Source organism: Podarcis erhardii, assembly GCF_964252035.2.
Source record: "Podarcis erhardii genome assembly, chromosome: 3".
NCBI lineage: Eukaryota > Metazoa > Chordata > Lepidosauria > Squamata > Lacertidae > Podarcis > Podarcis erhardii.
In genome coordinates, this window is record NC_138507.1 from 76,880,959 (window position 1) to 76,907,659 (window position 26,701).

Consider the following 26,701-nt stretch of genomic DNA (forward strand, 5'->3'; position numbering starts at 1 on the left):
CCACCCTTCATCGGAAGATTTCAGGGCAGTTCACAGCATGCAAGAGACCAAGTTCCTGTGTCCCAAATGCCTACTTGGAATTTGATGCATAAGTTTGCTCACCTTTCTTGGGTAATGATGGCGTTGTGGGCCGCCCGCCTCTGCCCCAAGCACTTACCTGACAGGGGAAGCTGCTTGGAGGCTTCTCAAGGTCAGCAGGGCACCCAGAGGTCTCCTTGCCCACCAGGGAAGAGAATCCTGACTGCCTGCATATTCAGGCAATGTAAGGCAGCCTCAGGAGCAGGCAATGCTCAAGGGGCAGAACCAATTGGGCCTGCAGGCTCCACTTGGGTCTGTGCCTTGAATACTTAAAGAGGCCCAACCTCAACCTCCACGCAGAGTTTCCTGTCAGCTTTGATGCATAGTTTGTATTGTTTGGGGCACAGAGTTATAGGATAGTAAAAGAGGTGATAAACATGGCCCTCACAATTCCACAAAAATTGTAAGGGGATTAATTTTGGGTGAGTATTGTAGGAATCCTGGTGGACCAAATGTTGCAAGCCACTGTGATGCAGCAGAAGCCCAATAAACATGATTATATGACTGCCTTACTTGCACACCCAGGCTTTGTTCATGTATCCCACAACATACATTTTTACTTTCAAGCAATGTGAATACTTGTCCCCTACTCACAAAACATTTCCAATCATCTCTGGCTGCAGAGCTGTAGCTGTGGGGGCACTACCTGAGGTGTTTTGGTTTTTGTCCTTGTTGAAGCCTCCACAGGGGCACCATTGAGGCACCCAGCCTGTGTATGCATGGTGTGTCAAACTGAGTGTTTGACTTGGGTGAAATAAAACCTAGTTTTGCCCCTGCCTGGCTGTGAATCAACTCCTTGTCTTAGTTCCTGATAATTTCACTAATAGACCATAACCATTAAGAGCAGAAATGTTGTGTGTCCTTCCGGAGATAGTCAAACAACAACAGCAGAACCAGACACTGGTAGTTGTAAAGTCTTTAATTACAAAAAAAATAATAATAATTCAACATGTTTGTCTGTGTTTGTGTATGTGAAAGAGCATCGTAGTGCTTTTGAGTCTCTTGGTTTCAGAAATAGGCATGAATTTCTGCCAACCAAATCAGGACTGCAAGACTATGCAGCCCTTTTAGAAAAAGCAGCTTTGTTTGCAAATAAGGAGCACCATTGGCTTTGTGAAGGCTTTTCATGCATTGGCTATATTTGGTTTACGGCAATGTGCAGCCTGGCACTTTCATATACTATTTCATTATGACTGCATGCAGTGGGCCACCTTCTGGATTAATATGTTGCGGCACATAATTGTCAGCTGCATAACACTTCAAACAAACAGAAGAATGAGGCCTTCCTTTTGACTTTCCTTTTTTTAAAAAAAAGATTCCGCATACTAACGTTGGGGTATGCAGTTTTCTCTCCTATTACATATTCATTGCTTCCATTAAAAAAAACAATCGTTTCTGATGCATTATGTATAAAATGCCAGTTATTTAGCATGCAATCATCTGTTTGGTTACAACAAGAGACAGATGTTGATGTGCTTTTTCACGGAGATGCATTCAGAGTTTCTGTTGCTTTCAGTCTTAGTTCCACGTATGTGTGTTCTCGCTCCCTTCTCAAATCTTTTCCAAGTTCCATCTGAAAAATATTAGCACTTCGGGGTAAGGAAAGTCAAGACAAGTTGTTGATGTTTTTTTCCAGATCGCACCTGAATTTTCATGAACTTGAGATGACGTCGCCCAGCGCTTTTGGATAGCACTAAATGCCAATCGTAGAACATCCTGCTTCTATATTGTAACATTTTTCACTGAAGAATTAAAAAAATAGATACTTTACATTTTGTGTTGTGTTTGTTTGCTTTTTGTTATACTTGGAATAACCTTAACATTTTGTCTGGGACGTGAAGCTAGATGTGTTTTGATGTCATGTGCAGAGCATTAGCCCTTGGTGCAAGTGGATTCTTTACTGCTCTTCTGAAAGACTGTGTTGGGAAGCTGTGTCTTCCAACGCCATGTCCTCTTGGCTGGCTCTCCTACATTCCAGCATGTGGCTCATCAGAAGAGCATGCGCAGCACCCAGATCTCTTCGCTGCCTGGATTCACTCATGTCAGTTGCTTCATAATCCTCAGATGATTGCTTTTAAAAGAGAAAAGGAGATTGTGTCAGCAGTGTCTTAAGTAACCTTTGAAATGGTATTTTAGAACAATTGGCATGCACTCTTCTGCATGGGCAGTTTGAGCATATTACACTGATCCTGGTCTGACTGCACTAGCTACCAATTAGTTTCCAGGCCCAATTCAAAGTGCTGGTTTTGATCTATAAAGCCTTAAACGGCTCAGGAACATAGCTGTCAACTTTTCCATTTTCTTGTGAGGAATCCTATTCAGACTAAGGGAATTTCCCTTTAAAAAAGGGAAATGTTGACAGCTATGCTCAGGACCGCAATACCTCAAGAGCCACCTCTTTCCATATGAACCTACCTGGACCTTGAGATCAACTCCTGAGGCCCTCCTTTGTGTGCCTTCTCCTCGAGAGGTCTGGAAGGTGGCCACACAAGAACAGGGCCTTCTCTGCAGTGGCTTCCCGTCTGTGGAATGCTCTCCCCAGGGAAGTTTGCCTGGAGCCTTCATTATACAGCTTTAGGCATCAGGCAAAAATGTTCCTTTTTAACCAGGCCTTTGGCTGACCTGATCAACATCCTATACCCTTTTAAAATGTGGCTCTTTTTTTGGGGGGGGGTATTATTGGGTTATTGTTATATATAGAGAGGGGGGGGGGAGAGAGAGAGAGTGATCGTTTTTGTGAACTGCCCTGAGACCTCCAGGTATAGGGCGGTATATAAATATATAATAGGCACCAAGGATGTCTAGGTCTGTGTTTTCACCTTGGTCCCGTCCCCCCAAATGCCTCTGTGTTGCATTGCTTTGTAAGCCACTCTGGGAGCTAAAGAATGGGATATAAATAATTGGAATTAATAAATAATTGAATAAAAAAAGCTGTTCTTGGAGATGTCAGAGTCCATCCACAGGAGCACACAGAGGGTGGGAGGAAGAATGGAAAATCAGTTGCATCCATGTGCACCCCTGGAAGCATCTTAGATAAGCTCATGTTTAGATTCTGGCCAAGATGTAAATTCTGGGCTGGGATTTTACCTCAGCCACAGTAGAGCAATCACTGAGGGAAGGCCTGTTGCAGTACAGTATTTGATACGGCTTTTGCCGAGACAAAGCAGGGAAAGAGGCAGTGTTGGCAAGGATCCCTTAAATCACTAGCTTATTAAGTCCTAATACCATATTTAGCAAACGGGTTTTGGGTTGCTTCTGACTGGAAAAGCGGAGCGAGAATGTCACTGTGCCAGCCAGCTTGCCAAATTTACAGCAGACTTGTAGTATTAGGATGCCAATCTATTCCTGAGGAAAGCATCCCGTGCCTTATTTGACATGACAGCTCTGAGACCTCCATTATCCTTTTAGAATACTCCACTACTTTGTCTCCATCTGGTAATCTCAGATGATGTGATATTAATATGAGTAGTGCTCTGTTCCCAACAGAGAGGGAGTTGCTCAACAGCTCTCTATCAAAATCCTTATTGCTTTCACACTCCACATAGCGAGGAGGAGGCTTGCGTGGACTAAGTGGGGCACTGGGGTGAACGAGTCAATAGAGAAATATCCGCCAGCGGCATTTCTGGTAGCCTTTTCTTACCCGCGTGGTCTCTTGCATAGTACGGCTTGCTGCTCTGGCAGACGGTCCCATTGCGATGTTAACACTGCTGGACGACTGGGTGTCTGTGGTGTTTCCTCCATCGGCAGCCGAGAGCCCTGAAATAACCAAAGCGCTCGAAAAGCTTCTCTTGCCAAATAAAAGGCTGAGCGTTGAACTGGTGGAAGAAGCCAGGCTTGAGCGGAGCATCGCGCCAGCTCTCTCCTGCACAGTGAGCTGGCCCAGGGTAGGGATGGCGGGAGTCTGGGAGAAGACGGAAGTTGCTGAATTGTGGAAGGACAGCTGGCTGCCAGAAAGCCCATGGGCAATTTCATGAGCAGAAGTGGAAGTCTGGATGAATGGCTGGTGGCTGTCCACGATGGGACCAGAATGACTCGAGCGAGGGGGCCTTTGGTTTAAGGCAGCATGTGTCTGAACAGACTGGCTCCTGAACTTTCTTCTGCCTGTGAGAGAGAGGGAGAGAAGAAAGGATTATTTTGGGAAATGACAGCTCCGGCAATAGCCTTCAAAACGTACCGCCTCGATCCAATTAGTGCACAGTAAGAAGTACAAAGGATAACAATTAAAAGTTTTTTATCCTGAAAATCCCAGAGAGCTTTAGGGATACAGAAAATTAGAGTGCTACTGGCAATCTGGCCAACTAGTAGGTGACATCATCCAAACTATGCATCCATTCCAATGCAATTCCATGGCAAAACATCCAAGACTTTTACAGCAGTTCTTAACTGTGCTTTATTGAAAGTAAATCCCACAGATTGCAATGAGACTCGCTTCCAAGTCTCCAAGTATCTTTAGGATTCCAGCTTTGGCGCAGGAACACAGTCTTATAAGCAATGGTCACAATCCCAACACACAATCCCTTGGCTCTGATTCAGAGAAAGTTTACTCACTCTTAAGCCCTAATTTATTTATCACTGATCTGAATGGGTTGGGACTTACCTCGGAAGTGGGCTTGTGCAAGCATAACTCTACCTTACAGAATTTAGATGCGATTGCCCATCTGCTGGCTTGATCAGTGTCAAACATGAAATGAGAGGAGAGCAAGGGGAAAGTATTGGGAGCAGAGTGGAAGCAGGGAAGGGTCACCAAAAGTGGACAGAAAGAACCAGTGCAAACATTACCAATACAATGACTATAGGCATAAGACCATGAAACAAGAGAAGGTTGAGCAGAATGACGCTGGACCTCTGAACAGAGAGACCTGAGAATGTGGTGAATCTTTATTGTTGGTATCAGAAAGCAGTACTGAGTTGACCTATTTGAACCGCCGCCCCCTGCTCTTCACATTAATTGTCCTTACAACTGTGGAGAAGCCAAGATTTCCCCTTGGAGTGCCTTGGCTGTACTCGCTGAATTGGGAAGAGGTTAACTGAGCAGCAGGAGTAATTTAACAGTGGAAGTAATATCTAGGTTTCTTTTCGCCTCTTCCATATGAGTTGTTGAGACAATAAACAAACAAGTCCTGAATGCCCAGAACATCTGCTTGAGCCAATGTCTCTGTAACATTAACAGCAGGGATCTTACATGTGCCATTTGTGGCTTCCCCATGCTGCTTTTATACCTGTGTTTTGAAAGCAACACTGAAAATTGGCTCTGTTATTCAAATAAATAAAAATGTTTGCCGCCCAAATCTTTTGATGTCACAGCCATTACTGTGGACTAGCAGATTTGCAAGACACGGACAGGGAACCAACATGTTGCTGAACCACAATTCTGATTATCCCCCACCAGTGGCATACTTTGGGCCCTCCAATTTCAGCGGTGCCCTGCGTAATGCTAAAATTCTCTTGTGCTCTGCTCTACAGCATTGCTGTGGCACCCTCTGCAGAGCAGCACCCGGTGCTGCCACACCAGTCGCACCACCCTAGAATTGCCTCTGCCCCCACTGTTAGCTGTGCTGACTGCGGCTGATGGGAACTGGAGTCTAACTGAATCTGGAGTGCAACATTTCCTTATCCCTGTTGCATGTAATAGTCATTAGGTTCCTAGGAACTCTTATGGATCATCTTTTGCTTCTCTGCACAAGAACAGCAAGTTTTGCTCAACAATCCTGCAAGAAATAAATTTTCAATCCTATGCACCTCTTGAAGCCCCCATCCTCTAGGTATATGTGCATAGGGGCTTGGAGGGACACTGAAAACCAGTCTAGTGCAGGAACACAAGTGCTGGACTTTAATGGGTGAGACTTGGGTTCACACTGACTCAGCCTTTAAGTTCAGGTAGGGGTGTGTGTGTGTGTGTGTGTGTGTGTGTCTGTCTGTCTGTCTGTCTGTCTGTCTGTCTGTCTGCTTAACCTATTTTACAGGGCTGTTGTGTGGGAATAAAAGTTGACAAACCTGACAGTTGCTGCTTGGAGCTTTTTGGAGGAAGGGAAGCAAACAAACCCAACAAAGCAACAGCTCCACAGATACCTTGTGCACAGCAAACTCAGGCTCTTAAGGACTGCTGCTGCTGCTGCTGCTGCTGCTACTACCTAGGAGGACTGCCTGCTGAGGGCCCAAAGAACCCTGTCCTTGCCTCTTTCCACCTGGCTTGGAGCAAGGCTTGACAGACTTCACAAGGAATGCAGCTGCTTTTAAATTGTTTTTAATTTTAATCTGTGTTGTTTTAAATGAGACCATCTTGGCTGTGAGCCCTGGAAGATCTGCACCCTGCCTTGCTGACCCTTTCCCACCTGGCCTGGGAGAGTGGAATGCTGACTGACTCCAGCTACAAAAGCTGAAGCTGTTGAACAAATTCTTGGGCTGGAGTATTGTTTATTGATATTATTCTTGCATCTTTAGTTTTAGATCTTATGATTTACGTGGAAATTGTTTCCGTTTGGTTGTGTACTTTTTGATGTTTTATTTATTGTTTATGACTTCTGTCATGTTTGTAATTATGTAAATCTTGTCATGTCATAAGCCGCCTTGAGCACAGTTTCAACTATGGAAAGGCGGTATACAAATAAAATGATGATGATGGTGAAACTCATAACAAAAGAGCACCGCTAACTCTTTGAGTCGCCTGGAGTTGCTCTGACGATGCAGCGCAGACACAGCAGGTCCTTAACTGTGTGCCATGCAAAGGGTTTGTGTGAGATGCTCTCGTGATGCAGCTCTAATTCAGGACACTGATATATACAATTGCATCAGAGTACCTGGATCAGCTTGCAATACCGCACAAGGGCACCTGCCGAAGCATCCTGATTTAACTTTACTAGTATAGCAACTCAAAGGTCTGGGTTGGAGCAAATGACTTCAGAGGCTCAGGTGCAATTGGAAATCTTCCCTGCTGTCATGAGAAGGAGTTCTTGGATAGTAAAAAGTAGCAGCAGTCAAAAGGAGAGACTGGTTCACATTGCAATATAATAATATGCAAGTAATGCAGGCCACTTGGCAATTCTGTGTTATTAAAATTAAAATATTCCAGTAATAGCAAAATCTATAAATCATTCACACTAACTGGAATTGAACCAATGGTCATGGTTATATGCTTAAGCCGAGAAAGAATCAACCCCCTTTAGGGCTTTCAACATGACTAGTAGCAAAACAAGCTACATGCTGTCATCGCAAATGTGAGGTCATCTCCTGGTAAATAAAAACCAACCCACTATTCTCTAGTGGAACAGGGAACTTAACCTCGTGGGATGCTGATGGAATGTAATGAACATATACTGTTAACGCTGTTCCTGTTTAATGAGTAGCCTAGCCACTTTTGGGGGGGATGTAAATGTATATACATTACTCATAAAATTTATATACTAAGTGATTGTAAAAAAACCCTCAAAGCAGCTTACAAAAAATAATAAAACAGTAAAATTATCAGTAAAGACAAACTATTTAAAACAATTTTTTTTAAAAAAAATCATTAAAATCAGCAATACGGAACTGGATGTGCATCTTGCTCACCTATTAGCAATGCACCAGTAAGCATTTCTACTTTTTCTGCTTAAAATAACAGCCTATTTTCAGAGCTGGCATGACAGGTTGTGGTGGCCCCCGAGTCTAAGCCCTGTGGTTCCTATTAAAGAGGCGCAACGCTATTAATCATCTGGCACACCTTTGAACATGCATCCTCAGATAGCGCTGCAGTTTGGAAGAGAACTGGAGGGAATCTTCCACTTTAAACTGTAATTAGATGCAGGCCTTCACAGCAAACTTCTGCTGCAACAATACCCTTATTTTGAACATTCGCTTCTTCAAGCTCAGAGTCTGGATTAAATTCTGTTTCTGGGTCTGTTGATTATTTTAATGTTAATACCTTTATATAAAAAATTTCAGCTAGCAAGTGAAACAAGGGAATCTGGTACGCTGATGTTCACAGTCAAGTGTGGCCAAACATCTGTTCACAATTTCAGCAGCTAAGCTGACCACTGTCCAGAAATATTGCATATTTGTCTTTTAATTAAATGGTTGCAGGGCTGTACAGTAGACCACCCATATTTGCACATAAATAACCAAATATCTGCAAACATTTAGAAAACAAAGGCTCCCCTATACACTTAAGACACTTTTTTGAGGCGTCTAACCCACTCCCATTGTGCCTGGTTCTACTCAGGTCATAAAAAAACCTATAACCAAATTTTGCAGATGCCAATATAATTAAATATTAAATTAAGAAACATTTAAACCCACTTGGGCATCTCATGATTATTATATTGCAATTAAGCCTGCCTTCCCAATTATTCCAGCACTAGTTTACAAGAATAAACAGTCATATGTGTTCAGTTAGGCCAAGTTAAAAGACGCAGCAGCAATTCTAATCTTGCAGTTTTCATTTATGGGAAGATCATTTCCAGCCTTGCCTACTAATGGCAAGGACTTGAAGTTTCAGCAAGTAGCTGTATAATCTATACCTAAATATAGCAAATGCAGCTAACTTGAAGGTTCAACAAATCCAATATCTCCTACTGGACCATTTCATCCTTGCAAGGGCACATAAAGAGATATTCATAGAAAGTATCATAGAAACTTCTGCACCTATTTGTCTGATCTTTAGCCATCTTCAACTGCTCAGAAATGACTAGTACCCCAGACAATGCCACCCAGTTTGGTCAAAAAGTTATAGCCATTTGTTCATTTGCTTGCTGTCAGGGGACTGCCATCGGGATGGGAGAGGGACGCAGGGGGATACAGAGAGCCTCCGGTGATTCTGAGAAGCAGGTCCTCGTCTGGCGGTGGAGAAAGCCACACCTCCAATGGAGCCGAGGGGGAGGGGGGTAGCTGGGTGAAGGGAGGGCTCGAAGATGCGACGGAGAGCCTAAGCGCCTCACCTAGCCCAGCCGGTCAGGAGGCAGCCATGCTGCTTCCATTTCCCTGCTTGTGCAGAGGGGTGAAACGTAAGGAGGGGAGGCGGAGATTTGGGGTGTCTAAGTTCTTATGCTGGGGGAGAAACCAGAAAGGGGCACTCCCAGAATCTGCAAGTGACTGAGACAGACATGAACTTTGGGGTTCTGCACTGTAAATAGTTTGCACCAATAAAACCTGTAAAAGACAGGTCAGAGCCCTCCCTGGTTACTCACAAGCAACCACCTCCACACCTGACACCTGTGTAAGTCAATAAGGAGATATAAAAGACTGCGGATTTTCCAAAGTGAGGTTCCGATTCGGATCCAGGGAGAAGCAGGTCATTCCTGAAAGCAGTCCAAGTTGAACTGGCCCACTTTCTGAAGCACCCAAGAGTGTCCTGAACCGAATCTTACCTTTGGTGCACTCCTGCTGATAGATATTGTAAAGCAAAAAGTAAAATAAATGAATAGTGTAAATACCTGAAAACTGAGCAACTTTTAAAGAAGGCTGCAGCTGGGGTGTGCTGTTCCTCGTATGCTGGGCACTGCTGCTCTGACTTGAATTATTAACTGGATTGCTGCTGGAAGATCCATTTCTACTCGCTCCTTCCTCAAGGTTTCCTCCACTGTTGTGGCTTGGATGGCAGTCTTTCCGCATCCTGTTTAAAATACAAGGGAACAAAAGCGGACCCCAAAATTGTCAGGCGCACCCACAGCTGGCTATAAAAAAGGACTCCTAGCAGTGAGGAGGGGGAAAGTCTTCCATTGTTCATGAAGGACACTTTGTCACAGTAAGCCTCCCTCAGTTAGCAGCTACCTGAATATAGGAAATGCAAGTAATTCAGCAGGCAACAATGACTCAAGACCAGAATCACTGAAGCAGAGGAACAGATGTAAAACAGGGCCCTTTCTGTGGTGGCAGCCCAGCAATGGAATGCCTTCCACAGATGACATTGGCCTTTGGGGCACCAGCTAAAGGCACTTTTTATTTCCCCACCCACATCTTTTTGTAAGTTCTGTAGTTTGGCACTGTACTGCTGTCAACTTCTGTTTTCTGGTTGTTACTTTCAGTTTGTGAGTTTTATGTTGTGTAAGATTTTATGGTTTCATTAGCATTCAAACATTTATATGTGTGTACAACTTTTTTTACTTTTTCTGTTAACTTTAAAGGTAAAGGTAAAGGTACCCCTGACCATTAGGTCCAGTCATGACCAACTCTGGGGTTGCGGCGCTCATCTCGCTTTATTGGCTGAGGGAGCCGGCGCACAGCTTCCGGGTCATGTGGCCAGCATGACTAAGCCGCTTCTGGCAAATCAGAGCAGCGCACGGAAACGCCGTTTACCTTCCTGCTGGAGCGGTACCTATTTATCTACTTGCAATTTGACGTGTTTTCGAACTGCTACGTTGGCAGGAACAGGGACCGAGCAACGGGAGGTCACCCTGTCGCGGGGATTCGAACCACTGACCTTCTGATCAGCAAGTCCTAGGCTCTGTGGTTTAACCCACAGTGCCACTTGGTGGCAAATAAATACTATCAGCAGAGTAAACACAAGGCCCTGTGGATTGCACCGTGCTTTAATTCCTGAAAGGAAGAGCTCCAGGAAAGCAGCAAATACAACAAGGAGATGCTCTATTTTGTTTTAACAGAAGAAGTTCAGCACACAGAGCCTTCACACTTGTTTAAAGGGAGGGCAGGCTGGCCACTCAGCACACTTTCTCATCTGACGCAACCCAGGTGTACACAAACCTTGGGCTGGAGTGAAGGGCGTTAAGAGGAAAAAGCTGTACGTCCCCAAGCAATTTATATATTTTGAGAGCCCTGCTCCCCCTACAAAAGAACACACACACAAACTCATTTCCAGATGTGACTGAACATCTGCTGCGGTGCCACCAGCTTACCTAAGCCACTTGTTTCTGAACCATCTTTTGATGTTGTCCAGGCTTATTGGTCCACCCCAAACATTCTTCAGTTGTCTGTGGGTCCCTATATAGGATGTGGTTAAAGGGGAAACATACATAGGGTACCCCAGAGGCTGGTCGCACGAGGAGTTAATCAGGTTTCTCAAAACCTGCTTGTTGTTCTGGATGCTGCCTCGTTCTGGGTTGCGGTTGCGTAAGAATATCAGTTCCTGTTGCTGTCCAGCCCAAAGCCCTCGGACACATTCCTTGTTAACCTAAAAAGCAAACATATGCATATGCCAACATGCTCCCCAAAACACCTTAAGCGCAAATCTTAAAGGAAAGCTTTATGCATTTGTTTTTCGATGGTATTTAACAACTACAAGGCTCAACAGGATATATACCGGAACAAATAATATGTGTCGGTAATAATATGGTAATCCATTTGTTAACTGCAGTACATATACTCATCCATCTTCACTGGGGAAAAGTTATAACTCTTTGTATATGGTAACATTTACTCATATAGTGAAGGGCAAGGGAAGGTAGACAAATCAACAGATTGTTTCTTGATGTCTGTAAAGCATTGGTGCAACAGAATGCAAGAAAAGCTTCAACCACATGCACTATCAGGAATGTGATAAATAAAATATTCAGGAAAAATGAAATGATCACAGGTAGACTTTCAACAGTATGTTAATCATATATTGTTATTTGTGTGATGATACATTGTTAATTTTCTGTTTTAAAGCTGTGTTTTATCTTTTCCCCCCTGCATTGTTTCTTATTATAATAATAAAATAAAGAAGGAAAGAAACACAAGATACTTAGCTTTCTATTGAAGCACAGGGAGTAATCTCCAGAGGTGCAGATCATGTGGGTTTGTATCACTATATGGTTAAGTCTCTTGGTGGCCCTGCACTTAGTTGTATCTGAGCAGTCAGGACTTTCCTATGTATTTTCTTTTCTTTTTCTTTTTTAAAGAGAGAATATGATTCTTGTCGACCTTCCTAATTGGTGTGTCCATGACAGGGGACATCTTTTCAGGCAATCATTATCCATTTATTTGTGTGTGTGTGAGAGAGAGACATATTATGAACACGAGAGCAAAAGAATGAAAATTATGCAGCTGTGGTACCTTGATCACTTTGAAGCTTAAGTAGCTTTTGTGGAGCATAATAATTTTGTATTCGTCTGTCCCTTCTTCCACCACATGCCTCAAAGTGAGAAGCTCCTCTTTGTTTGAGAGAACAGCACTACGCCAGGCAGGATCACCTTCATGGCAGATTACCACTTTTTCTTCAAATGACTGAATTGCCTCATAAAGGATGGCAGGATCCTCATATTCATCCGGACAGGTAAACTGGTCCTTTTATTAAATGAAAAGGCATTGCTATGATCAAAAAGTTCTGTGAAGAAGATGGAGGTTGTTGGCAGCAGCGTATGTGTCAGAGTCACCCGTGGTCCCAGCTCACAAGAGACCAAAGTCCACTCCAGCTTATGTACAAAAGCTTTTATTGAAGAACATCAGTAGCTTTACATCCGAGGTCCGTGACCCTACGTCTGTTACCCTTAGACCGCTGAAGTCCCCTCTGAGTCACTCCCGCCTCGACACCAGTTTAAGAGGCTTGTACTGGTCCACCTCTTTCTCTCTTTCCTTTTCCGCAGGGTCTTTCTGCCCCCCTGTGTTCTCTCCCTTCGGGACTCTCCAGAGGCTGAATCCCCTGCCGCCTCCTCCCCCCTCCTTCGGGCTTTGGGACCAGGCTCCTCCCCGGGACTCTCTTCATTTCCGCGCGCCTCCCATTTTGAACTTGGCGTGCTTACGTTGCTCCTGACCTTCCTTTCGACAGTTACACTCCCCTCAATACTACTTTCCTCCCCTTCCGGCAGGACGTTTTGCCCTGATCTCCTTCCCCTCTCTGCTTCCTGTTCTGCTCCTTCTGACACACTGGTCACTCCTCCCCCCTCACTCCGTTCCAGCGGAGCAGCCGGTCTCGCTCTCCAACTCCCACTGGGGGTTCCCCCTTCGTTTCCCTGCTCCTGACTGCTTCCCCCTCTAGCTCCCCTTGGCTTGACCAGAGGGGCTCCCTTTTGGGAGTCCTCCGATTCACTGGACGGACTCATGGACAATCTTGGGTCATTGTCATCCTCTTCCTCGTCAGTCTGGAATCCTTCCCCCTCACTCTGCGTCTCTCTCCCTGAACCCCTGACAGTATGCAATCTTGCTCCCCATGAGATTTGCCAGAAAACTGTTTACTTCAGCTCAGAAAAGACTTCATTGGAGATTAACATGATTAGAGGAAAGGAAGTTCAGAGCAGCTACCACCACACAGAAAAAAGCAGAAACCACACCCACTGAAGTCTCCTGAGGATTTAAATGGATCTGAAAAGTTTCACTTGAAAGCTTTGGAAGGAAATCTGATTAGTTTATGGGCTGAACATCTACTCTGAGTCAGAGACTCAAACTGTGGCAAACTAATAGGCAGTAATCCAAGTCTACCTTGAACTCAATTCACACTCTAAAATGAACTGGCTTTAATAACACATTCTCACCATTTCACTATACAAGTAAAGTAACTGGTAAGTTTGCATGTAAGCAGAAGGCTCAAGAAGTACAGGAGAAATCATTTTAGTTCTACAGAAAAAATGTTTAAGAAAACCACAACTGCACTGTTGTGTTTTATTGTTCCATTTGAGAGAATTGTGGGCCTCCTTTTTACAGCTACCATATATTGTAATCATTATAAAAACAATATTTCGAAATATAAACAGTATTATTGGTAATGGTGCTAGAGAAAAGCATAAAGTGAGGAAAACTTGCCTGATGAAGTTTCAATGACATTCTGATTGCAGGAGCAACAACCTTGTGTAACAGATCCATATCTGCAAACACCCATTCATCTCTTGATGTGATCCGAAAGTCTCCTTTGAACAAGGCATGGAGTCCATGGAGGAAGGACTCTAAACTGTGGAAGAATGTCGTTAGTTAATCTCTTTCACCCAACAACACTGTCATTGGAGGACCAGCTTCTGTGGCCAGGGCTTATCTTTCTCGTGGCCCAGTTGGTTCACCATCTAGGGCATTTTCTGCACAAGGATAGCCAGGCCACAGTTTTGCATGCTGTGGTAACTTCCTAATTCTACTACTGCAATGTCCTCTCTGTAGGGCTGCCCTTGAAGGTGGTCCAAAAACCTGCAGCTAGTGCCATATACTGTCACTAGATTGCTGACTGGTAGTGGTGGCTGGTGCCCATTGGAACTGGTAGAGTGTAGGGCAAGGAGACCAATATTAAGTGAAGTCAGAACCACTGCTAATTCTCACCTTGTCCCATTCTTCCTCTTCCCTGCTGAGTTCTATAATAGCAGCATGTAGACTAAGGAAGTAGAAGCTGACAGCTGGTACCACCCCCAGGTAGTACCACCCCCGGGACTGGATGTAAGAAGGCAGGAAGGCAAGTGGTGGCTGGCTGAGGGCAGAATGAGACTGGTGGGGCGGTGCTGTGCTCCTTTTGTCCAAGCGGCACCCATATTTCAGGATTTGCACTGATGTTACCAGGCTCAGTCTAAGGTTCTTATGCTGACATATAAAGTCCTGAATGCCTGGGACCTATATATGTGAGAAAATGCCAACCTTCTAAGGACCTGATAGCAGCAGAGGAGACCCTTCCCTTCACAAATGGCTGCCTTGTTTTCCATCCATAGAGTTGGAAGGGGCCACAAGTGCCACTGAGTCCAACCCCCCTCAAATGCAGGAATTGTTTGCCCAATGTGGGGCTCGAACCCCCCAACCCTGAGATTAAGAGTCTCACTCTCGACCAGCTGAGCTACATCTCTGGCTTTAGTGCCGACGCCTTGCCAATCTACCCCCAACATTGCCTGCTCTCGCTGGCCATTCTCCCAAGTTTCTGTCCCGTTCCCCTCTACCCGATCTGTATAATTGCAAATGCCAGAGACTGAAGCTGGGACCTTCCCTATGCAAAGTGCGAGCTCTTCCGCTGAGCTACAATCCCCCTCAGACTCAAAGAACAGATGTTTGCATGAGTTTATTATTCTTAAAAAAAGTAAAAACTACTTATGCAGTTGCCTTGAAGCATGTTTTCCAGGAAACTAGGTTATGCTTTTCAGGAAACCAGAAGTAGACCTTGGAGCATTGGTTTCAACCCCACAGGATGTTGCTTCGTCTACCTGACATGGTTTTACCATTTTTACAAGAGCGTATTTTTGATTGCGTCCTTGGAGAGGATGTTAGAAGTTCTTTTTTATATATATTACCATTCCTCTTTCTTTCTTTTTTTTTAAAAATACAATTTAAATAAAATGTGAACTGCCTACATAGCAGAGCATTTTTAATTATATTCAGGAGTAGAAAAAAATGTGTATAGACCAAAAGTAGAAGTGCTGTATTGAAACCGAGGTTTGACTGGGCACTTTCTTAAACTCTCTGTTCTTCTTACAGAGCTTCAAAACAATGCTGCTATTTTTTTGTTTCTGCTAGCATACTATTAAAACTGACAAACAGCAGCAGGAGGAAAGCTTATTGAAAGACTGCTCTATTTCAGCACTGACCATGAATGGAAAAGCTCACATATATTGGGCACAGGCAAAGCTTTTGAGTGTCAAATGCACATAAGCACATAGTAACAAAGAGAGTGTTCACACAACTTTAATGTTTGTGGAAGTCAGGAAGGGCTTTGCCTGAAGGTCCCAGGTGTCTCCAGGAAGGGCTGAAAAAGCTCCTGACAGAAACCAGCCAGTCAGAGCAGACAATAATAACCTAGAGGGACCAATCGTCTGACTCAGTATAAGCCTGCTTCCTGTTTTCCTATGCAAGTCACATGACAGCACTGTGCATACCCTGTAAGCGCCCCAATTTTCCAGGAACAGTCCCAGAATTATGAAAGCCTTCCTGGCTTCTGATTTGAACATAGAATGTTTCTATTTTCCCCACCAGTGATGCCACCACTGAGCTTGGGGAGGAGGATGAGCCGGCAATTGTTCCGAGTGGTGGTGGAAACATGGGCATCCAAAGACCCTTAAGATATTGTGGCCATCTGCAGATGTACTAGGACCAGAAGAAAATGTACTACTGATCGCAGAGAAGGCAACAGCTTATTTGCTGGGTTTTTATAAAGTGGGATTTGGATTTATTACTAAGGAACGTGCATTTTAATATCATCTCACTAATAACATTAACAGCTATGGTAACAGTGGCACAAGACATTGGCTGCAACAATAGAGCTCTGGGTGAGAGCTTTTATTGGACCCACATTCACAATTACCAGGAATAATTCAGCTTATTATAGAAATGCATGGAGGGCTCAGTCTGCCTAAATGCAAACAGCCAGTTCAGCAACTTGAACTTCTTAACAGCAAAGTAGATTCACATTAGGAGCAAAATAGTAGGAGACAATTACACAGCTCCATTATTTTAAATATTTTATATGTCTTTCAGTGCCATATGATGAGATCAGGTTATGAAAGCAGAGATGAAATAAAATATGCAAATTTTATGACTGTACCAAAGCTGTTACTCGAAACTGTCTAAATTTCTCTTTTCTATGTATGGCAGATCTATTAGTTCAAATCTATTGCATTTCCTCAGTTTAACATGCATTCTTGGGAAGACTTTAATAAGGTTATATTGAAATTTCCCTAGCTTTCTTAATCTCAAAACCTCCCTCAGGGCCCTTCTTCTTCTTCTGGCCTGTTGGCCAATTTATTTTATTTTATTTAATGGGTTTTTAATCTTCTTCTCAGGATATTTATCCTCACAAGGTGCTTTACAACATAATCATGTAACTTTCACAATACACTAAAAATCCAAATGATTAAAGTACAATAAAATAAAAATAACATTAAAAATAGCAGTAGCAAACAAAACCATTATAAAACCCCAGCACTAAAAATTAACTAAATACAGACTGGAATAAAATAAAAGGTGAACAAAAAAAAAGCCATATACATTTCCCTTCAGAGGGCTATTTCACAGATATGGAGCTGCCGCCACAGGAAAGGGCCTGTCCCTTATACTAACTAACCTGAAAGCTCTCACCTCTGGACCAGAGTTCAGGTGGTCCTTCAGATAACCTGGTCTCAAACCATTTAATGCCTTAAATTGGGCCTGGGGAAAACAGGCAGCCAATGTAATTGGTGAAGAGTGATGTAATATGAGCAAACCACGAGCTCCGCAAGCGTTCCAGACACTGCATTCTGCACCAATTTAAGTTGGGGTCTCCAATGTGATGCCCATGGGGCAACGGTGCCCAGAAAGACTCTGAGCTTAGCCCACCCCCCGCTGACTGCCCCCTTTATCATAAAGTGGCGAGGATGGCTACCTTTCCCCCTTTTAAGAGCTGCACAGAGCTGAAGTAGGAAGAGCAGAACTCCTTCCCACTTACTTTTTGGAGTTCCTCAGATTGGCATCTGAGCAACTGAACTGAAAGAGGAGCAACAGAGAGGTAAGGTGGAAAGAGGGGCAATCTGGGAAAGTAGGCGAAGGAAATGAAACGGTCAATGGAAAGAAAACGGGGTGACAAATGAGTAAAAAAAAAAGAGAGAGAGAGAGAATAGGACACAGAAATTGGATCCAGTAAAACAGATCCTCTTGAAAACATGTGCTTTTTCATTGGTCGTCCCCCCATTACCATTGATCACAACTGCCTCCATTAATTGAGCCATAAAAATAATGGATCTAGACATCTGAAGGCAGCCCTGTTTAGGGCAGCTTTTAATGTTTTGATGCATTACTGTATTTTAACTTTTGTTGGAAGCCGCCCAGAGTGGCTGGGGAAGCCTAGCCAGATGGGCGGGGTATAATTAATAAATAATAATAATAATAATAATAATAATAATAATAATATAGCTGGGTCATATAAGAGGCTGTCTAGCTAGAAGGATATGCATCCTTTCTATAGCTATGCTGTGCTTCTTAATTAACAACTGTACTGCATAATTTGAAAGATAATGTTTGGCTTCTGCTGACGTTCACAGTGACAGGTAACAGAAATGTTATTTACATACATTGCATGAGAATATTTACCTTCATGGTTTACCATTAAAATCTCCCATTAATTGATTAAAGGTAATTCATGTGTAAATGAATGCAAATTGCCAGCGTACATATATAATGTAAACTTCACTTTGTATGTAGTAGCATACAGCTCAGCGTTGCTCTCTAAATATGCATTTTGCCTTGTAAACGGTAATGGCTTTTAAATGAATGTAGCATCAACATGAAACAAGCTACATAAAAGGCCCAGTCTTACTTGTTGTCTGCTAAATTCTACATAACTTTACTGTACATAATAACACCATTCTCTTCTTGGCATACGGCCTAGCAGTGAGTCATGGGTTTATACACAGCCCTGATGCCAATGTGATAAGGGACAGATGAGATCCTCTACTATGTGCAGTTCCCAGCTCCCATCCACACCCATGTGAAGCATAGGCGTGGCAGAGTCATCGAAATGGCATTATTGTATTGGCTGCATCCACATCTCCTGAGAAACCATGGCTTATTGCAGGGATGGGGAACCTCTGGCCCATAGGCTAAATTTGGCTTGCCAAGCCTCCCTATTTGGCTCAGAAGGCCATGTGGGGAAGGCACGGCCACCTAGTGCCATGCATGTAGGGCAGGGCTACAAAGGAATACTTGGCAGCTTAGATTGGGCTCTAATTAATGTGCATGAGTACAAATAAGCCCTAGTCAACCTTTGACTCATCATGTGCTCCCCCTCCTCTTCCCCAACAGCCAAGAGGGAAAATTCAGCAGCATTTCCTTCCATGTCACATCCACAGTTGCCCCAAATTTAAAGCGCACAACTTCTCTTGAAGAATTCAGCTTCAGGGAAAGTGTGGTGGTTCTGAATATCATTGCACTGTGCACGTCATGTTCCATTGCACCCCAGATCATGTCAAGGAAATGTGTGAACTAACCCATGGCAGCCAAGAGGTTCTGCTACTTCAACATGTTTCTTGAAGAGAGGTTTAAATTAAAGGAACCTGTCCCCCCTGTGCAGAAACATTAAACATTAAAAGGGAGGTGTATAAAATGCCTGCCACTTTTCTCTCTTTTATAGTGGATGGAAACTTGGGTGTTTCAAATGCACACTAGATCAGTTGGTGAGTGCAAAGTATGACTTAACCAGTTATCTATTTTTCATTAAAAATGCCACCACCATGTTTTGGAACAACAGAAGTGAGGGATGGTCTCAACTGCACAACAGGGGAAAATCTTTTAGTGCTACACACTTATTATTAGGGGGAAAGCTCCATTGAGCACTGTGGGATGTACTTTTCAGGTCAACATGCAATATTTACACTGTAAATCACCAAAGCAAAAAGTACACAATCTTCTTCCAATTCTGCCAATTCATCTGGCTATTTTGGTTTCATTGGTGAAATTAACTCTCAAGATAATCATTAAGTTTTGTATTTCATTAGGGACAACTAAGTAACAAATGCTGCCATTTGTAACTGTAACCATTTTTTTTTACAAATGATTTTACACCTATCTCTCGTGTTTTTCCTTTCTTCCACTACCCCTGCAGAATTTAATGGCAAATGAAAAACCAGCAAACTATTACATCCATAATTTCCATGGCATTGGTATAAAATTACCTGATGGCCATATTGTGCGATGCTGTTCCTAGTGCTCTCCTACCCAAAATGCACAGGGCAAAGGAAAGAGTTACCAGAGGAGAATCTTCATCACACTCTATTGGCTGAAAAATAGTTACAAGTTTTCAGTTAATCCCAAAGGGGGGGGGGGGACATTGCCAGTGGAACAACCCATTGTGCTTTGATGCAAATATGCACAAAAAGTACCACTGTTGTCTTTGTGACTAAAGTCTTTTAATTTCATAACATATCAGCGTAGGGTGCACTAGATCAGTTCCACAGCAGATCATACCCAGTAGCTAACAAGATACATACGCTCTCTCTATTCCCAACACTTTCTGCTTTCTCAAGTGTTACCATCATGTTTCTCCTCCATTTTGCTCCCCAGTTCTTACAACCAATTCAGTGAAGGAGCTCTTTGGAGTCAGCTCAAGAGCCTCTTATCTCACTGGAAAACGAGTACCATGTTTACCACAACGTGTTGCTGATGGCTTGCGCTCCAATAAACTTCCTTGTTTTGATTTGGAACATCTGTTCCTAACAAGAATTCAAGTAAAGGCGAGAACCCGTCCCACCCCCATTAAATCAGCAGCGTTAGACCGAAATGTACCTCCATTCTTTTTGCAGCACAGAACTGAATCCAGTCCAAGTAAACACTGCAGAAACTTGCCCTGGTGATTCCTTGAAGGCAAGGGATATAGTCATCGTCAATGTTAATATTGAACATTGCAAGGTCCCGCTCTATGTAATGCCACTTGGAGAAAGGCTGCAGTGTTTTTTGGAACGACTCATCTCTTAGCCAATGTAGGATTTTGGGGGAGCTTGCAGTAAAGTATATAATGCTCTGTAAAAAAAAGAAAAAGGAAAGAAGATGATGTTGCTTGTTTTAATAACACAAGAAGCCAGAAGTTATTTAAATACTACAAAGGTGAGAGGCAAGCCATCTAAGGAGAACAAAGTGATATTCTCTAATATCTTATTGCAGTTATGTGACCCCTTCAGTCTTACATGCCCCTGGGACTTTGATGAATCGCAAACAATGGGGATGATGAGACTGTATTTCAAGTGTGCACAATAAATGAATGGAAAGAGCAACAGTAAAATTAGGAGGTAAAGAGGCCACAATAGAACAAGCACAATTACTCTACCTATTTAAAATTCATGGGTGCCACACTCTCAGTTGTATATTCAAATTAGCAAGTAAATGTGGAAAATAGGCCCTACTTAGTGCACAGAAACAAGACAGAGTGATGGATACAAACCAAGGACAGGTTTTTTTTGTGCCGAGCCTGATAAGCACAGAGCCTTTTAAGAAGAGCCATAAAAATGGAACTGAAAACACACACACACACACACACGACCGCAGCAGACTTATTCTTTAAAGATATTTTTTTAAGGAATAAATTGAAAAGCGAATGTGTAGGCACTGGGGGAATAAATAACCGGCAGTAACCAGGCAGGAAATTATTTCAAATATATGCAGAAAGGCTACAGGAACTGACCCACTTTATTAGAGGAGAGCAAAAATTCTTTTTATGTGGAGAAATAGTCTCCTCCACCTCCCCCCCGGCTGTCAGTTGAATGGCAAGTTGGACAAAAAGAGAGAGAATCAATTCAAAAAGCCAACTGCTAGCATTGTTTAAAAGATAAATGTAAAATCTTCAAGCATATGATAATGTAAAATTAAATATTTTGAAACTAGATGCTAATTCTGCTATTCCAGCATGTTTACATAGCAGCATGCTTTCCTCAAAAGAAATTCTTGATTTCTAGTATTAGGTCTTTAACCTCTAATTCTCCTTCTCTTTTGATTCAATGTATTCCAGTCTCCTTGATTAATTTTAAATACAGCTTGTGCATAAACATGTTCCTACACTTCAGAATGATAAAAGCAGAATAGTGAAAACTTTCCATTTGTCTTAGATCGTACTGATGTCTAATCCTTAACTCCAGTATCCGCCAGGTTACCAGTGTCATCCTGCGGAGGGCTCAGATTCAGATGATGCACAAGTCATCCCACCTTGGAGGGAGGGTGGGAGCCCTCAGCAGACCCTTCTGCAGCATCCCAGCCTGAAGACCTGGCTCTCCCTACATCCTCATAGTCTGAGGATGATTACTGCATTGTAGTGTAAGCTATGGGCTCTTTAACAGTTTTAGACAGCTCTCTCAATAGGCTAGAGCCACTGGAAGATAACACCTTGGCAGCCTTGGGGTGACTCTGGTCCTTGCAAAGCTCAGCCAGCATCAGTGTTATTTATTAAAAACATTTGTACTCCCCCCCCCCATAACAAAAAGTAGTCTGTGTGGCTTATTAAGACCATGAGACATGTTATAATCTTTGTTGATCTCTGGATTAGGTTAAAGCTAAAATAGCTAATCTGTGCATCTACAGATGTTGATCCAAATGTTTGGTTTCTTCATGGGCTCATTTTTGAAAAATGACTGAGGTAAGAGTCTAATTTAGGGCCAGTTCAGAGGTTGATGGCCAAGAAAAATTCTTACATAAGGTAGAGCACAGGACCTGGCCTTGGGTTTGTATGCACCAGTGCCTTGCATGTAAAAACTGGAGTATTACTCAGGAATGCATTTGTAAAGGCATTTAATATGATTTGGGGAGGAGTGGTGGTGCAGAAATGGCTACTTCCCATTCTTCATTTATTTATTTAATTTATATCCCACCCTTCCTCCCAAAGGAACCCAATGAACACATCTGTAATAAAAATGCAATTAAAATAAAATAAAATTCAAAACATTTAAAAACTGTTCAAATATCTAAAAACAATTAAACACCACAAAACTTTTAAAAACACATTTAAAAACAGATGCAACCAAATCATGTGTTTGAATAGGCCAGCTGAAAAAGAAAAGTTTTCAGTAAGCATCTTAAAAGGGTACAGTGATGGCAGTTGCCTAATGTCAGTTACTGAGTGAATTGTGCATATTATATTCTGACCGCATGCTATTACTTACATTAATGTCTGGTATCTGCTATTCTCAGACCTCCATCCTTAAGATCGTAAGAACTGCTCTGCTGGATCAGATCAAATACCTAGTCCAGCATCCTGTTCACCATATTGGTCAATGCCCCAGTGCACATAGGATATTACTGTAAACATCCCTCATTTTAGTCTCAGCCTCCCATTTACTAAATTCAATATTCATCAGGCGCAGAGAAAGAAGCAATGCATTCTCTGGCAGTCATTGCAACAAGCTTGATTTATCTCAAGGATTTATTTTATGAAATAAAGAAACGGATCTCCAACACAGTTGGATGTCCATCTTTGTTAGTCAATATCACCAACTGATCAAAGTAGTCAATAAATTCCATCCACTCTCTCCATGGTTAAGAGGAAAGAAACACAAGCACTTTTCTTAAAGATGATGACTGAAAGCTAAAATGGGATGACTTAATCTGCAAATATTACTTTTGCTAAATCTGTGACTAGTTGCCTGATCCTATTGAAAATGGCTGTTGTAGATGCCTGTCAGCATCCTGTTCATCAATAGCTTAATGTGATAGCCTGGCATTTGCTGGGTTTGCTGCCCATTGCCCGACATTTGACCTTGATGGAAGTGTTGGCAAGGCAGGTCAGTGACAATGCCTGGTCATCACTGTGTGGGTGCTGTTTTAGTGAAAGCCTTTTGCAGTTTTGAAAAAAATATCCATGTTTTTTTCTCATCACAGTGTTGCACCTGTATGGGAGCGAGGGGATGGGTCTGTTGATTAGACCAGTTCATGGAGGGTACAGCTATCAACGGCTGTGTTCTGCCTCCACATCAGAGGCAGTGCATCTGTGGATACTGGTTTGCTGGAATCACATGTGGGGAGAGTGCTTTTGCCTTCAGGACTGTTTGTGGACTTCCCCCAGACGTCTGGTTGGCCCCTGTGAGAACAGAATTCTGGACTAGATGGGCCTTTGGTCTGATCCAGCAGGGTTGTACTTAAGATTTTTATATTCTGAGGTTGTTGTGTTGGTTTGTTTTTTGGTTATACAGGTTGTAGCACAGTCAGGGCCGGCCCAAGACATTTTGCCACCTGAGGCAAACCACAAAATGGCACTCCCTTCCTACGCCATCTCCCTGTGAAGATCTATGTCAGGAACAAGGGGGGTGGGGTGGTTAAAGTTCTACACTGGGACCTGCTGCCCCTGTGGATTCTGCCACCTGAGGAAATGGCCTTACTTTGCCTCATGGGTGGGCCAGCCCTGAGCACAGTGTTGTGATTCATGATGTCGCAGTTATGCAGTGGCCATACTTATTTGCTTCTGGTTCACATAAGGGTTTGGGCTGCCAGATTACAGGCCATTCTTCCCAGAGGTACTGACAGACACCGCTTTTACCTTGATGTAATATCTGATGAGTATTCTTCGCAGATCAAACACTTGGAGCATTGTGGCAGCGTTGTTGTCAATAATGCTATAGCCTTCCAGGATATACTGAGTCCGCGTTATTTCCCAGGTCAGCCACCGAAGGTTAAAAGCTGCATTGCACGACAGCAAGTGAGGCAGGCGTCCAGGTTTGCAGCAGCAGCAGCCTTCATTGTCCTCATCTCCTTCTGTTATAGCCTCCACCTCCCTTTGTTGGCAATATGTCCCTTGGAGTGTAGTAATAATTGAAAAGCAGAAGGACACAATGGCAGTTACTGGTGAGATCAATGCGAATGAAACTGTTTGTGGCTAATACTTGGTGCTCCTTTAAAATACTTAATAAATGGCAAATGGAAAGGGGAGGGGGGTGGAGGGGAGAGCTCCAGCATGGAATAAAATGTGCCAATTAATCTGTGCTCGAGAGAGAGCAGTGAGGTACAGACTGTTGATTTCACCTTATAAAGTAAAATATGCTGAATTCTATGCTTTAGGCAGCCTGGCATAAATTATATGGAGCCTAATTATATCTAAATGCTTTACCTTAAATGTAGAATGATAGGGATTTAGAAGTGCATGCCAGTGTCTTTGCTTTCGGAAAGAATATCTAAACGATAAACCCAGAGTGCTCTTTGTGCTTTTACAGACCTGTTATACCCAGGTGGGACATGTTCAGCAACAGGACCCCCCCCCCAAAAAAAAGTAAGAGCGCTTTGCCTATAAAAGTCAAGATTTGTTATAAATAACATGCTAACTGTAGACTTCCCTCTACCTAAGTAATAAATGGAATTCAATTAGCAGCAAGCCATAGGGTACTGCAGCTGTTTTGGCTACATATGAGAGTCAGTACAGCACAGTGTTTAGAACAGGAACCCCAGGCTTAGGGGACCCCTTGGCACATCTCTGGGCCATGCCTACTTTCTTCATGCCACGCTTCTTACCTGCTCTGCTCTGCGAGTGCTTTTGCCTGCCTGGAATGAAATCAGAAATGCCAAGAGGCAGGTGTGCTAGACAGGGTTGAAGAGCCTAAGAATGAGTTTGGAAAAGGGAGAAGGAACTTAAGACCTTGTCCCCAGCCATGTACCTGCTTCTGGTCTGCTGGGGCTGATGCTCACTCCCCTAGGGCCCGGAAATGCCTGCCTGGAACATGAACTTTGCTGAAGTCTTATGTACCAGTGGGCCAAATAGGAGTAGAATCCTATTTTGCATAGTTGTGTGGAGTTCCACACAATGGAACTCCAGCAGTAACTCCTCTTCCCTGAATCTTCCCTCTGCACCATTAAAATCTTCTCTGGAGAGTCCCCAAATCCCCAGTGCACAAGTGGAGGTCTGTTCCACTGATGCACAGGTGGCATTGGATACAACCCTATGGCCTTTAAAACAAAACAAAACTAACTAACTAACTAACTAACTAACTAACTAACTAACTAACTAACTAAAACTGGTCTATTGTGCACTTGGTGGGGGGAAAGTCCACATTGTTTTATTCAACTTACTAATAAATAGTTTCACATTCTGTCTCTAATTCTTCTATGATAGCAATGCATTACTGCACTTAGGCTAGCAAGCAAAAGTCTGCTGTTTGGCTTTTTGATTTAAATTCCAAATTATGCTTTTGGGGCTAAAGCAGCAGGTATCATGTGCATCAAGACCAAAATATAATTTCCCAGACCTCCATGAACCAAAAAAGCATTAAGCTCCACACTGTTTTCTTTCTAACCAATTAAGATTGACTGCTAGACCACAAATTACTCTTCCAACAAGCAGAGAACTGGGAACATCTTGCTAAGATCTCTTGTCATGAGTACCGCAGCAGGTAAACCTATAAAGAAAGCAGTTAAGGGCTGGAGATGAAATGGGGACAATCTGTTGCCTGTGTGTGTGTGTCACATGTTGGCAGTGGGCATGGCTAGAACAGAAACCAGGTGGTACTAAACCAATGGTGTGGGGGGCCACCATCTTTTCTTCCCAGAAACAGTGCCCAATTAATTTTGGATGATGTAGCAACAACCCAGATAGAGAATTTTACGCCACTACTCAGATTTGCAATGCACACATGGCTTGCTAATGAGAAGGGCACATAGCAAATGATTTTTCTCCTCTTTCTAGCTCTTTATTCTTTGAGCTACATAGGTGCTTACCTCGAAATTCTAGCCCCCTGAGTTGGAAAGTGACAAGACCATTTCCGATTTCAATCAAGTGAACAAAGGCATTCAAGTAATCTGATGTCAAAATAAAACAGTCCCCAGAGCTGTAGTTTCCCCAGCGCCCAAGTATCAAATCTCCACAAAGAGACTCCTGCAGAGATCTTGTCAGGTGCTCATAAAAGATGGAGTTGAGGTTGTTATCATCATTTCCTAAAATCACAACAACACAAAAGAATGTAAAAGGGATGAGCAACAAATCACCCAGCAGAAGACTCAGAAAGGAGTCCTGTTTTACTCAACCAGAAGCTCATCCTTGGAGATGATGATGATCATATTGGAAGCACACGGCATCATTAAATGTTGGCCCACTTTACCACATGTATCACTGAACACCTTTTAAAGTTTGTTTTGGGTTGTATTTTTTTTTAATGTTTCAAATATACTTTTATTTCATTTTGTATTGTTTTATTGCTTGGCTGTTTGCTGTCCTAAGCTCCTTTAGAAGGAAGGGCCAGATAGAAATTTGAATAATTATATTAACAACAACAATGTCAGAAACTTTGGCAAAGAGTCTTGGGGGGGGGGGATGAAAATAGTGAGAAGTCAGGGCATGAGAGATACACTTGCAGACATTTGCTTTAGTTTTACTGAATATGCAAGCAATTGT

The 26,701-nt window shown here is 43.0% G+C and overlaps 1 protein-coding gene across 1 annotated transcript in view; it reads right to left on the bottom strand.

The window, feature by feature from the left end:
• Positions 1 to 982: 982 nt before the first annotated feature.
• Positions 983 to 26,701, bottom strand: part of PCNX2 (pecanex 2) — a 118,779-nt gene continuing 93,060 nt past the window's right edge. The window contains exons 25-34 of the mRNA XM_081855915.1: positions 26,029 to 26,244; positions 23,864 to 24,117; positions 20,134 to 20,367; positions 19,524 to 19,627; positions 13,726 to 13,870; positions 12,043 to 12,273; positions 10,905 to 11,179; positions 9,486 to 9,664; positions 3,719 to 4,179; positions 983 to 2,149 (exon numbers count right to left, since the gene is read on the bottom strand). Of these exons, the coding sequence (XP_081712041.1) occupies positions 1,976 to 2,149; positions 3,719 to 4,179; positions 9,486 to 9,664; positions 10,905 to 11,179; positions 12,043 to 12,273; positions 13,726 to 13,870; positions 19,524 to 19,627; positions 20,134 to 20,367; positions 23,864 to 24,117; positions 26,029 to 26,244 (2,273 nt within the window). The 3' untranslated portion in view covers positions 983 to 1,975. The remainder of the gene's footprint in view (positions 2,150 to 3,718; positions 4,180 to 9,485; positions 9,665 to 10,904; positions 11,180 to 12,042; positions 12,274 to 13,725; positions 13,871 to 19,523; positions 19,628 to 20,133; positions 20,368 to 23,863; positions 24,118 to 26,028; positions 26,245 to 26,701) is intronic.